This window comes from Scyliorhinus canicula, chromosome 4 (genome assembly GCF_902713615.1).
Source record: "Scyliorhinus canicula chromosome 4, sScyCan1.1, whole genome shotgun sequence".
Classification (NCBI taxonomy): Eukaryota; Metazoa; Chordata; class Chondrichthyes; order Carcharhiniformes; family Scyliorhinidae; genus Scyliorhinus; species Scyliorhinus canicula.
The window spans coordinates 125,083,122-125,097,892 of record NC_052149.1 but is presented as its reverse complement, the minus strand read 5'-3'; the positions used below and the strand labels follow the sequence as shown (position 1 = coordinate 125,097,892).

Here is a 14,771-nt window from a genome sequence, read left to right as displayed (position 1 = left end):
AATGTGGAAAGCTGTTTACGCGCACCGTGCAATGTGGAACGCGGTTTACGCGCACCGTGCAATGTGGAAAGCTGTTTACGCGCACCGTGCAATGTGGAAAGCTATTTACGCGCACCATGCAATGTGGAAAGCTGTTTGCGCGCACCATGCAATGTGGAAAGCTGTTCAAGCGCATCGTGCAATGTGGAAAGCTGTTTACGCGCACCGTGCAATGTGGAAAGCTGTTTACGCGCACCGTGCAATGTGGAAAGCTGTTTACACGCACTGTGCAATGTGGAACGTGGTTTACGTGCACCGTGCAATGTGGAAGGCTGTTTACGCGCATCGTGCAATGTGGAACGCGGTTTACGCGCACCTTGCAATGTGGATAGCTGTTCACGCGCATCGTGCAATGTGGAAAGCTGTTTACGCGCACCGTGCAATGTGGAAGGCTGTTTACCCGCACCGTGCAATGTGGAAAGCTGTTTACGCGCACCGTGCAATGTGGAAAGTTGTTTACACGCATCGTGCAATGTGGAAAGCTGTTTACGCGCACCGTGCAATGTGGAAAGCTGTTTACGCACACCTTGCAATGTGGAAAGCTGTTTACGCGCACCTTGCAATGTGGATAGCTGTTCACGCGCATCGTGCAATGTGAAAAGCTGTTTACGCGCACCGTGCAATGTGGAAGGCAGTTTACGCGCACCTTGCAATGTGGAAAGCTGTTTACGCGCATTGTGCAATGTGGATCGCGGTTTACGTGCACCGTGCAATGTGGAAAGCTGTTTACGTGCACCGTGCAATGTGTAAAGCTGTTTACGCGCACCGTGCAATGTGGAACGCGGTTTATGCACATTGAGCAATGTGGAACGCGGTTTACGCGCGTCGAGCAATGTGGAAAGCATTTACTGTGCAATGTGGCAAGCTGTTTACGTGCACCGTGCTCAGGTGCACCATGCAATGCGGGAAACGGTGTTCAGTAGCACCTTGCAATATAGAAAATGGTGTTCAAACGCACCGTGCAATGTGGAAAAGTGTGTTCAGAAGTACTGTAGAATGTGGAAATCTGTTGACCTGCACTGTGCAATGTGGAAAACGGAGTTCAGGTTCAGGGTGCAATGCAGAAAACTGGGTTCAGGCGCACCATGCAACATAAAAAACTGAGTTCAGGTGCACCGTGCAATGTGAAAATCTGTTGATGCGCACCATGGAATGTGGAAAACTACGTTCAGGCACACCATGGTCCTCCCTCTGCAACTGGATCCTCAACTTCCTGATCCATAGGCCACAATCAGCACCTCCTCCACAATAGTCCTCAATACCGGGGCCCCACAAGGCTGTGTACTTAACCCCCTACTATGCTTCCTATACACACACAACTGTATGGCAAAATTTGGCTCCAACTCCATCTACAAGTTTGTTGATGACACGACCGTAGTGGGTCGGATCTCAAATAACAATGACTCAGATTACAGGAGGGAGACAGAGAACTTAAGAGGCATGGTGTAATGACAACAATCTCGCCCTCAACGTCAGCAAAACTAAGGAGCTGGTCATTGATTTCAGGAAGCAAAGTATCATCCACACCAGTCTGCATCAACGGTGCCGAGATGGAGATGGTGGACAGCTTCAAATTCCTAAGTGTGCACATCACCAACAATCTGGTCCTGGTCCACCCACTCGATGCCACGACTAAGAAAGCACACCAGCACCTTTACTTCCTCAGGTAATTAAGAAACTTTGTGGCGTAGAATAGGGGCTCAATTAGGCGGGTCTTGGCGGGATGGGAGTCGGTGATTGCACTATGTTTATTGTTCTTTGTACATTGTTTTATACTGTTGTTGTTTGTAATGCCAAAAATGCCTCATTAAAATTGTTTTTATTTAAAAAAAAGAGACTTCGGCATGTCCATATTGACACTCACCAATTTTTACAGATGCACCATAGAAAGCATCCTATATGGCTGCATCTCAGCCTGGTATGGCAACTGCTCGGCCCAAGACCATAAGAAACTACAACTAGTGCCTTGGGAAAGCGGGTAGCATAATCAAAGACCCCTCCCACTTGGGTTATTCTCTCTTCCAACCTGTTCCATCGGGCAGGAGATACAAAAGTCTGAGAACACACACAGATTCAAAAACAGTTTCTTCCCTGCTGTTACCAGACTCCTGAATGACCCTCTTATGGACTAAACTGATCTATCCACAAATCCTCGCCATCGAGTAGTACTACATTCTGTATGCTTCACCCGATGTCTGTATCGATACATTGTCTGCGTGGGTTTCCTCCGGGTTCCGGTTTCCACCCACAGTCCAAAGACGTGTAGGTTAGGTGGATTGGCCATGATAACTTTCCCAGTGACCAAAAAGGTTCGGAGGGGTTATTGGGTCACGGGGATAGGGTGGAAGCGCGGGCTTAAGTGGGCGGTGCAGACTTGATAGGCCGAATGGCCTCCTTCTGCACTGTATGTTCTATGTTCTAATAAATACCTAAAATATCATTAATGAGGGATATTAATTCCCCACTGTAGTGATTGGGTTGTAAACCTCTTTGTAAAGTGCAAAATCTCCAGATTTTCCTTGATATGCTAACAATAAATTATGGTGTATTGTGGGGTTACAGTATTACAACATTGTACTTTGCACGGTGCGCCTGAACACCGTTTTCCCTATTGCACGGTGCGCCTGAACACCGTTTTCCATATTGCACGGTGCGCCTGAACACCGTTTTCCATATTGCACGGTGCGCCTGAACACCGTTTTCCCTATTGCACGGTGCGCCTGAACACCGTTTTCCATATTGCACGGTGCGCCTGAACACCGTTTTCCATATTGCACGGTGCGCCTGAACACCGTTTTCCATATTGCACGGTGCGCCTGAACACCGTTTTCCCTATTGCACGGTGCGCCTGAACACCATTTTCCATATTGCACGGTGCGCCTGAACACCGTTTTCCATATTGCACGGTGCGCCTGAACACCGTTTTCCCTATTGCACGGTGCGCCTGAACACCGTTTTCCCTATTGCACGGTGCGCCTGAACACCGTTTTCCCTATTGCACGGTGCGCCTGAACACCGTTTTCCCTATTGCACGGTGCGCCTGAACACCGTTTTCCCTATTGCACGGTGCGCCTGAACACCGTTTTCCCTATTGCACGGTGCGCCTGAACACCGTTTTCCATATTGCACGGTGCGCCTGAACACCGTTTTCCCTATTGCACGGTGCGCCTGAACACCGTTTTCCCTATTGCACGGTGCGCCTGAACACCGTTTTCCCTATTGCACGGTGCGCCTGAACACCGTTTTCCATATTGCACGGTGCGCCTGAACACCGTTTTCCATATTGCACGGTGCGCCTGAACACCGTTTTCCCTATTGCACGGTGCGCCTGAACACCGTTTTCCCTATTGCACGGTGCCCCTGAACACCGTTTTCCATATTGCACGGTGCGCCTGAACACCGTTTTCCCTATTGCACGGTGCGCCTGAACACCGTTTTCCCTATTGCACGGTGCCCCTGAACACCGTTTTCCATATTGCACGGTGCGCCTGAACACCGTTTTCCATATTGCACGATGCGCCTGAACTCCGTTTTCCCTATTGCACGGTGCGCCTGAACACCGTTTTCCATATTGCACGGTGCGCCTGAACACCGTTTTCCCTATTGCACGGTGCCCCTGAACACCGTTTTCCATATTGCACGATGCGCCTGAACTCCGTTTTCCCTATTGCACGGTGCGCCTGAACACCGTTTTCCCTATTGCACGGTGCGCCTGAACACCGTTTTCCCTATTGCACGGTGCGCCTGAACACCGTTTTCCCTATTGCACGGTGCGCCTGAACACCGTTTTCCATATTGCACGGTGCGCCTGAACACCGTTTTCCCTATTGCACGGTGCGCCTGAACACCGTTTTCCCTATTGCACGGTGCGCCTGAACACCGTTTTCCATATTGCACGGTGCGCCTGAACACCGTTTTCCCTATTGCACGGTGCGCCTGAACACCGTTTTCCCTATTGCACGGTGCGCCTGAACACCGTTTTCCCTATTGCACGGTGCGCCTGAACACCGTTTTCCATATTGCACGGTGCGCCTGAACACCGTTTTCCCTATTGCACGGTGCGCCTGAACACCGTTTTCCATATTGCACGGTGCCCCTGAACACCGTTTTCCATATTGCACGGTGCGCCTGAACACCGTTTTCCCTATTGCACGGTGCGCCTGAACACCGTTTTCCATATTGCACGGTGCGCCTGAACACCGTTTTCCCTATTGCACGGTGCGCCTGAACACCGTTTTCCCTATTGCACGGTGCGCCTGAACACCGTTTTCCCTATTGCACGGTGCGCCTGAACACCGTTTTCCATATTGCACGGTGCGCCTGAACACCGTTTTCCATATTGCACGGTGCGCCTGAACACCGTTTTCCCTATTGCACGGTGCGCCTGAACACCGTTTTCCATATTGCACGGTGCGCCTGAACACCATTTTCCATATTGCACGGTGCGCCTGAACACCGTTTTCCATATTGCACGGTGCGCCTGAACACCGTTTTCCATATTGCACGGTGCGCCTGAACACCGTTTTCCATATTGCACGGTGCGCCTGAACACCGTTTTCCATATTGCACGGTGCGCCTGAACACCGTTTTCCCTATTGCACGGTGCCCCTGAACACCGTTTTCCCTATTGCACGGTGCGCCTGAACACCGTTTTCCATATTGCACGGTGCGCCTGAACACCGGTTTCCCTATTGCACGGTGCGCCTGAACACCGTTTTCCATATTGCACGGTGCGCCTGAACACCGTTTTCCCTATTGCACGGTGCGCCTGAACACCGTTTTCCATATTGCACGGTGCGCCTGAACACCGGTTTCCCTATTGCACGGTGCGCCTGAACACCGTTTTCCATATTGCACGGTGCGCCTGAACACCGTTTTCCCTATTGCACGGTGCGCCTGAACACCGTTTTCCATATTGCACGGTGCGCCTGAACACCGGTTTCCCTATTGCACGGTGCGCCTGAACACCGTTTTCCATATTGCACGGTGCGTCTGAACACCGGTTTCCCTATTGCACGGTGCGCCTGAACACCGTTTTCCCTATTGCACGGTGCGCCTGAACACCGTTTTCCATATTGCACGGTGCGCCTGAACACCGGTTTCCCTATTGCACGGTGCGCCTGAACACCGTTTTCCCTATTGCACGGTGCGCCTGAACACCGTTTTCCATATTGCACGGTGCCCCTGAACACCGTTTTCCCTATTGCACGGTGCGCCTGAACACCGTTTTCCATATTGCACGGTGCGCCTGAACACCGTTTTCCATATTGCACGGTGCGCCTGAACACCGTTTTCCATATTGCACGGTGCGCCTGAACACCGTTTTCCATATTGCACGGTGCGCCTGAACACCGTTTTCCATATTGCACGGTGCGCCTGAACACCGTTTTCCATATTGCACGGTGCGCCTGAACACCGTTTTCCATATTGCACGGTGCGCCTGAACACCGTTTTCCATATTGCACGGTGCGCCTGAACACCGTTTTCCATATTGCACGGTGCGCCTGAACACCGTTTTCCCTATTGCACGGTGCGCCTGAACACCGTTTTCCATATTGCACGGTGCGCCTGAACACCGTTTTCCCTATTGCACGGTGCGCCTGAACACCGTTTTCCATATTGCACGGTGCGCCTGAACACCGTTTTCCATATTGCACGGTGCGCCTGAACACCGTTTTCCCTATTGCACGGTGCGTCTGAACACCGTTTTCCCTATTGCACGGTGCGCCTGAACACCGTTTTCCCTATTGCACGGTGCGCCTGAACACCGTTTTCCCTATTGCACGGTGCGCCTGAACACCGTTTTCCATATTGCACGGTGCGCCTGAACACCGTTTTCCATATTGCACGGTGCGCCTGAACACCGTTTTCCCTATTGCACGGTGCGCCTGAACACCGTTTTCCCTATTGCACGGTGCGCCTGAACACCGTTTTCCATATTGCACGGTGCGCCTGAACACCGTTTTCCATATTGCACGGTGCGCCTGAACACCGTTTTCCATATTGCACGGTGCGCCTGAACACCGTTTTCCATATTGCACGGTGCGCCTGAACACCGTTTTCCATATTGCACGGTGCGCCTGAACACCGTTTTCCATATTGCACGGTGCGCCTGAACACCGTTTTCCATATTGCACGGTGCCCCTGAACACCGTTTTCCATATTGCACGGTGCGCCTGAACACCGTTTTCCCTATTGCACGGTGCGCCTGAACACCATTTTCCATATTGCACGGTGCGCCTGAACACCGTTTTCCATATTGCACGGTGCGCCTGAACACCGTTTTCCCTATTGCACGGTGCGCCTGAACACCGTTTTCCCTATTGCACGGTGCGCCTGAACACCGTTTTCCCTATTGCACGGTGCGCCTGAACACCGTTTTCCATATTGCACGGTGCGCCTGAACACCGTTTTCCATATTGCACGGTGCGCCTGAACACCGTTTTCCATATTGCACGGTGCGCCTGAACACCGTTTTCCCTATTGCACGGTGCGCCTGAACACCGTTTTCCCTATTGCACGGTGCGCCTGAACACCGTTTTCCATATTGCACGATGCGCCTGAACTCCGTTTTCCCTATTGCACGGTGCGCCTGAACACCGTTTTCCCTATTGCACGGTGCGCCTGAACACCGTTTTCCCTATTGCACGGTGCGCCTGAACACCGTTTTCCATATTGCACGGTGCGCCTGAACACCGTTTTCCCTATTGCACGGTGCGCCTGAACACCGTTTTCCCTATTGCACGGTGCGCCTGAACACCGTTTTCCCTATTGCACGGTGCGCCTGAACACCGTTTTCCCTATTGCACGGTGCGCCTGAACACCGTTTTCCCTATTGCACGGTGCGCCTGAACACCGTTTTCCATATTGCACGGTGCCCCTGAACTCCGTTTTCCCTATTGCACGGTGCGCCTGAACACCGTTTTCCCTATTGCACGGTGCGCCTGAACACCGTTTTCCATATTGCACGGTGCGCCTGAACACCGTTTTCCATATTGCACGGTGCGCCTGAACACCGTTTTCCATATTGCACGGTGCGCCTGAACACCGTTTTCCATATTGCACGGTGCGCCTGAACACCATTTTCCATATTGCACGGTGCGCCTGAACACCGTTTTCCCTATTGCACGGTGCGCCTGAACACCGTTTTCCATATTGCACGGTGCGCCTGAACACCGTTTTCCATATTGCACGGTGCGCCTGAACACCGTTTTCCATATTGCACGGTGCGCCTGAACACCGTTTTCCATATTGCACGGTGCGCCTGAACACCGTTTTCCATATTGCACGGTGCGCCTGAACACCATTTTCCATATTGCACAGTGCGCCTGAACACCGTTTTCCCTATTGCACGGTGCGCCTGAACACCGTTTTCCCTATTGCACGGTGCGCCTGAACACCGTTTTCCATATTGCACGGTGCGCCTGAACACCGTTTTCCCTATTGCACGGTGCGCCTGAACACCATTTTCCCTATTGCACGGTGCGCCTGAACACCGTTTTCCATATTGCACGGTGCGCCTGAACACCGTTTTCCCTATTGCACGGTGCGCCTGAACACCGTTTTCCATATTGCACGGTGCGCCTGAACACCGGTTTCCCTATTGCACGGTGCGCCTGAACACCGTTTTCCATATTGCACGGTGCGCCTGAACACCGTTTTCCCTATTGCACGGTGCGCCTGAACACCGTTTTCCATATTGCACGGTGCGCCTGAACACCGTTTTCCATATTGCACGGTGCGCCTGAACACCGTTTTCCCTATTGCACGGTGCGCCTGAACACCGTTTTCCCTATTGCACGGTGCGCCTGAACACCGTTTTCCATATTGCACGGTGCGCCTGAACACCGTTTTCCATATTGCACGGTGCGCCTGAACACCGTTTTCCATATTGCACGGTGCGTCTGAACACCGTTTTCCATATTGCACGGTGCGCCTGAACACCGTTTTCCCTATTGCACGGTGCGCCTGAACACCGTTTTCCCTATTGCACGGTGCGCCTGAACACCGTTTTCCCTATTGCACGGTGCGCCTGAACACCGTTTTCCCTATTGCACGGTGCGCCTGAACACCGTTTTCCATATTGCACGGTGCGCCTGAACACCGTTTTCCCTATTGCACGGTGCGCCTGAACACCGTTTTCCCTATTGCACGGTGCGCCTGAACACCGTTTTCCCTATTGCACGGTGCGCCTGAACACCGTTTTCCCTATTGCACGGTGCGCCTGAACACCGTTTTCCCTATTGCACGGTGCGCCTGAACACCGTTTTCCATATTGCACGGTGCGCCTGAACACCGTTTTCCATATTGCACGGTGCGCCTGAACACCGTTTTCCATATTGCACGGTGCGCCTGAACACCGTTTTCCATATTGCACGGTGCGCCTGAACACCGTTTTCCCTATTGCACGGTGCGCCTGAACACCGTTTTCCATATTGCACGGTGCGCCTGAACACCGTTTTCCATATTGCACGGTGCGCCTGAACACCGTTTTCCCTATTGCACGGTGCGCCTGAACACCGTTTTCCCTATTGCACGGTGCGCCTGAACACCGTTTTCCATATTGCACGGTGCGCCTGAACACCGTTTTCCCTATTGCACGGTGCGCCTGAACACCGTTTTCCATATTGCACGGTGCGCCTGAACACCGTTTTCCATATTGCACGGTGCGCCTGAACACCGTTTTCCATATTGCACGGTGCGCCTGAACACCGGTTTCCCTATTGCACGGTGCGCCTGAACACCGGTTTCCATATTGCACGGTGCGCCTGAACACCATTTTCCATATTGCACGGTGCGCCTGAACACCGTTTTCCATATTGCACGGTGCGCCTGAACACCGTTTTCCCTATTGCACGGTGCGCCTGAACACCGTTTTCCATATTGCACGGTGCGCCTGAACACCGTTTTCCCTATTGCACGGTGCGCCTGAACACCGTTTTCCCTATTGCACGGTGCGCCTGAACACCGTTTTCCCTATTGCACGGTGCGCCTGAACACCGTTTTCCCTATTGCACGGTGCGCCTGAACACCGTTTTCCATATTGCACGGTGCGCCTGAACACCGTTTTCCATATTGCAACGGTGCGCCTGAACACCGTTTTCCCTATTGCACGGTGCGCCTGAACACCGTTTTCCATATTGCACGGTGCGCCTGAACACCGTTTTCCCTATTGCACGGTGCGCCTGAACACCGTTTTCCATATTGCACGGTGCGCCTGAACACCGTTTTCCCTATTGCACGGTGCGCCTGAACACCGTTTTCCCTATTGCACGGTGCGCCTGAACACCGTTTTCCCTATTGCACGGTGCGCCTGAACACCGTTTTCCATATTGCACGGTGCGTCTGAACACCGTTTTCCCTATTGCACGGTGCGCCTGAACACCGTTTTCCATATTGCACGGTGCGCCTGAACACCGTTTTCCATATTGCACGGTGCGCCTGAACACCGTTTTCCCTATTGCACGGTGCGCCTGAACACCGTTTTCCATATTGCACGGTGCGCCTGAACACCGTTTTCCCTATTGCACGGTGCGCCTGAACACCGTTTTCCATATTGCACGGTGCGCCTGAACACCGTTTTCCCTATTGCACGGTGCGCCTGAACACCGTTTTCCATATTGCACGGTGCGTCTGAACACCGTTTTCCCTATTGCACGGTGCGCCTGAACACCGTTTTGGATTTATTGTCACATGTACCAGGTACAGTGAAAAGTATTGTTCTGCGTACAGTCCAGACAGATCATTCCATACAGGAAAAAACATAGGACATACGATAGATACACGACTGGTTGAAAACCAGCTGTCCCTACCAACAAAATAGCTTAAAATCAGACACGGGGAGAACGTGCAGACTCCACACAGACAGTGACCCAGCAGGGAATCGAACCTGGGACACTGGCGCTGTGAAGCCACAGTACTACCCAATTGTGCTACCGTGCTGCCCGTTGGGTATTACCTGCTCCTGCTGCAGCCTGAGAAGCAACCCACGCTGTCTCTTACGGATGGGAGGCATCTTGTCATCTTCTCCTTTGTCTCTCAGGCGTCTGGTTAAGAGAAAATGTAGCAAATTCACACAGTGCAATGACACTCTAAAGTTCCAGATGATGTCAATCACCTCATGCTCAACTTGCATTTTTGCAGTTTTCACCACTGCTGAAATTAAAATGAAACTTTATGCAGGATGATCAGTGTTTAAGGAGCTGTGAAATAACAATCTCGCTGAAATGTTCCAACTTTAATGCCTTTTTATGTTTGTCATACCAAACTCAAGCTATTTTCATCAGAGGATACTCATTCTTGAATAACAAAGTTAAAAGTGGAAGCAATCCCCGAGAGAACTTACTTTGGTCAAGGTGATGCCCTCTTCAATGGTAAATAGAAGAATACTTGGAAAAAGATATGCTTTCTCTCCGAATGAGCTTAATTAGCACACCAGTCTATGGTACATGATGAATTCCAACTTACAAAACATGAATTAGCAACCTGTACCTCCAAGTGATCAGCATCTAAATTTTTGGTCTATTTTGCTCATTACTACATTAAGTCAATACAACAGGTAGTGATTAAGTTTTACTGTTTAGACACTAGCTCAGAGTCAGCAGAGCTCTCACTCCAAGTGTGAAGTGTCTCGCAGTTAAAAGGGTGTGTTTAATTTAATGAATGCCATTGGGGCAGAGTATGTAAGAACAAGTTAATAGCTGATGCTAAATGTATAAGTACAGCTGCATAGGTGAGCTACAGCCATTGTAAAGTGAGCAGGTTTTGTTAAGTCTGTTCCAGCTGAGTCAGGATCAATCTTGACCTGAACTATTCTCACCACAAAGAATGGGATAGGAAATACTAGGATCAGTATTCAGCTGGTATGTACAGCACCTGCATTATGCTCGCAAGCTAGATTGGGAGGCCTTTGCATAGGTGACAACAGAGGCAACCAGTCAAAGGGGATATTGATTTCTTATCTGGGATTACTATCTCTGGAAATTTCCAACATGGTTTTACTGACACCTCCCTTCCAGTCTCCCACATCTTTTGGGTGAATACCCAAGAAGTTCTGCAGTTTAAACTGGTGCAGTGACACTGGAGAAGGGAAAGCACAGCACATAAGCATGATCGAGTCCAACAGAAGTTCCAGCAATCATGTTTCAACCTTTGACAATCCTGGAATGCCATAGCCCAATATTCAGAATTTCTGTAAATACAAATTTCACCAAATTTCGCTGCATACATTTAATAATGGACTGGTAGGTGATTGAGAGATCAGGACAAATAATCCATAGAAAGTGAGTTTAAACTTCAGTTTTCTTTGAAGAAAATCTGGAGGTCACAGAATTGTTCACAGGAGACCATTTGGCCCATCATTTCTGCTGCAGGTCTCCAAACGAGCATTACGGCTTCGTGTCTTTTCCCCGTACCCCTGCATATTGTTTCTATTCAAGTAATCGTCTAATGCCCTCTTGAATGCCTCGAGTGGACCTGCCTCCAGCACACTTCCAGACAGTGCATTCCAGACCCAAACCACTCGTGTAAAAAAGTTTTCCTTACATCACATTTTCTTCTTTTGCAAATCACTTTAAATCTGTGCCCTTTCGTTCTTCATCATTTTACGAGCGGGAACAGTTTCTCCATATCTACTCTGTCCAGCCCCCCATGATTTTGAGCATCTCTATCAACTCTCCTCTCAGCCTTCTTCGCTCCAAGGAAAACAGTCCAAGCCTCTCCAATCTATCCTCATAACTGAAGTTTCTCATCCCTGGAATCATCTTGTACAACTCCTCTGCACTCACATCCTTCCTATAGTGTAATGATCAGAACTGTACACAATATTCCAGCTGAGGTCTAACTTGTGCCTTGTAGAGGTTCAGCATAACCTCCTTGCTCTTGCACTTTATGCCCCTATCAAAAAGCCCAGAATACCACATGCGTCATTAACTTCTCTCTCCACCTGTCCTGCCACCTTCAGTGATCTGTGCACCTAAACACCCAGGTCGCTCTGCTCCTGACCCTCTAAGAATGCCACCCCTTATTTTATATCGTCGTTCCATGTTCTTCCTACCAAAATGCTCACACTTTTCTGTATTGAACACCATCTGCCACCTATCTGCCCACACCATCACCTTGTCTGTGTTCTTTTGAAGTTTGTCTTCATAGTTTACAATACTTCCAAGTTTTGTAAGATCCACAAACCTTGAAATTGTTCCCTGCATATCAATACCTAGATCATTAATGTAGGTCAGGAAAAGCAACGGTCCCAATACTGACCCCTGGGGAACACCACTACACACCTTCCTGCAGCCTGAAAAATATTAACTGATCGTTACTCTCTGCTTCCTATTATTCAGCCAATTTTGTATCCACATTGCTATTGTCCCTTTTATTCCAAGAGCTATAACTTTTCTCAGAAGTCAGTTGTCAAGGTGATTGTCCCTTTTAAGGGCAACACATCAGAAAGGGTCACTGGCTTAGGGGACCATTGGGACGGAGATGGGGAATCACTCCAGGCGGTGGAGTCTGCTCTGGGGCAGACGACATGTAGGGGGGTCCAGGGCAGCCGCGTTGACCTCTGGCCTCTGTACAGTTTTTCTTGTTAGACCGTAAGACACAGGAGTAGAATTACGCCATTTGGCCCATCGAGACTGCTTCACCATTCAATCATGCCTGATATGTTTCTCAGCCCTATTCTCCTGCCTTCTCCCCATAACCCTTGATCCCCTTATGAATCAAGAGCCCATCCATCTCAGTTTTGAAAACACTCAAGTGACTTGGTCTCCACAGCCTTCTGAAGCAATGAGTTCCACAGATTCACCACCCTCTGGCTGAAGAAATTTCTCCCCATCTCGGTTTTAAAGGATCATCCCTTCAGTCTGAGCCCGTGCCCTGGGGTTCTAGTTTCTCCTACTACTGGAAGCATCCTCTCCATATCCACTATCCAGGCCTCTTAGTGTTCTGTGAGTTTCAATGAGATCCCCCCTCATCCTTCTAAACTCCAACGAGTACAGAGCCAGAATCCTCAACCACTCCTCATATGACAAGTCCTTAATTCTTCTGAACCTCCTCTGGACCCTCTGCAAGGCAAAAGCATCCTTCCTTAGATACGGGGACCAAAACTGCTCACAATACTCCAAATGGGGTCGGACCAGAGTCTTATACATCCTCAACTGTACAACCCTGTTCTTGCATTCTAGCCCTCTCAACATGAATTCTAATATTGCATTTACCTTCCGAGCTGCCAAGTGAACCTGCATGTTAACCATAAGAAAATCCTGAACTAGGACTCCCAAGTTCGTTTGCCCTTCAGATTTCTGAAGCCTTTCCCATTTAGAAAATAGTCTATGCCTCTATTCTTCTTAGCAAAGTGCATAAACTCACTTCCACATTGTATTCCATCTGCCACTGCTTTGCCCACTCTCCTAACCTGTCCAGGTCCTTCTGCAGCCTCCCTGCTTCCTCAACACAATCTGTTCCTCTACATATCTTTGTATCATCTGTAAACTTAGCAATAATGCCCTCAGTTCCTTCTTCCAGATCAGTAATGTATATCGTGAATAGCTGTGGTCCCAACACTGACCCCTAGTCACTAGTCGCAAACTGCCTTCCTGAAAAGGACCCCTTTATCCCCACTCTCTGCCTTCTGCCAGTCAGCCAATCCTCTATCCATGCCAGTACGTTGCAAATTTCACAATCTGTTGCCCCCATAGCACTACTCTGGGTCTTTGGATTACTTGCAACGGATAGCAACGATAATCCAGGAAATTACAGGTCGGTGAGCCTTACGTCAGTGGTAGGGAAATTATTGGAGAGGTTGCTTCGAGACAGGAATTACTCCCATTTGGAAGCAAGTAGACATATTAGCGAGGTAGCATGGTTTGGGGGAAGGGGTGGTCATGTCTCAGGAACTTGATAGGGTTTTTTGAGGAAGTGATGATGATGATTGATGAAGGTAAGGCAGTAGATGTTGTCGATATGAATTTCAGTAAGGCGTTTGACAAGATCCCTCATGGCAGACTGGTACAGAAGGCAAAGTCACAAGGGATCCGAGATGGGCTGTCAAGATAGATAAAGAACTGGCTTGGTGGAAGGGTGCTTTTCCGAATGGAGGGCTGTGACTAGTGGTGTTCCGCAGGGATCAGTGCTGGGACCTTTGCTGGATGTGGTGTACATAAATGATTTGGAGAAAAACGTAACTGGTCTGATTAGTAAGTTTGCGGATGACACAAAGATTGGTGGAATTGCAGACAACTATGAGGACTGCCAGACACAGCAGGATATAGATTGGTTAGAGAATTGGGCGGAGAGATGGGAGATGGAGTTTAATCCAGACAAATGTGAGGCAATGCATTTTGGAAGGTCTAATGCAGGTAGGAAATGTACAGTAAATGGCAGAACCCCTCAGAGTATTGACAGGCAGAGGGATCTAGGTCCACAGGTCAACGAAAGTGGCTACGCAGGTAAAGAAGGTAGTCAAGAAGGCATATGGCTTGCTTGCCTTCATCGGCCAGGGCATTTAGTACAAAAATTGGCAAGTCATCCTGCAGCTGTATAGAACTTTAGTTTGGCCACACTTGGAATATAATGTTCAATTCTGGTCACCACACCACACTTCCCGTACCAGCCTCCCCGGACAGGCGCCGGAATGTGGCGACTAGGGGCATTTCACAGTAACTTCATTGAAGCCTACTCGTGACAATAAGCGATTTTCATTTCATTTTCAAAAGAAGGATGTGGGGGCTTTG

The 14,771-nt window shown here is 49.8% G+C and overlaps 1 protein-coding gene across 5 annotated transcripts in view; it reads right to left on the bottom strand.

The window, feature by feature from the left end:
• Positions 1-14,771, bottom strand: part of cep350 (centrosomal protein 350) — a 248,859-nt gene that overhangs the window by 82,674 nt on the left and 151,414 nt on the right. For all 5 annotated transcript variants that reach the window (XM_038795159.1, XM_038795161.1, XM_038795162.1 and 2 more), the window contains exon 25: positions 9,998-10,085. In XM_038795159.1, the coding sequence (XP_038651087.1) occupies positions 9,998-10,085 (88 nt within the window). The remainder of the gene's footprint in view (positions 1-9,997; positions 10,086-14,771) is intronic.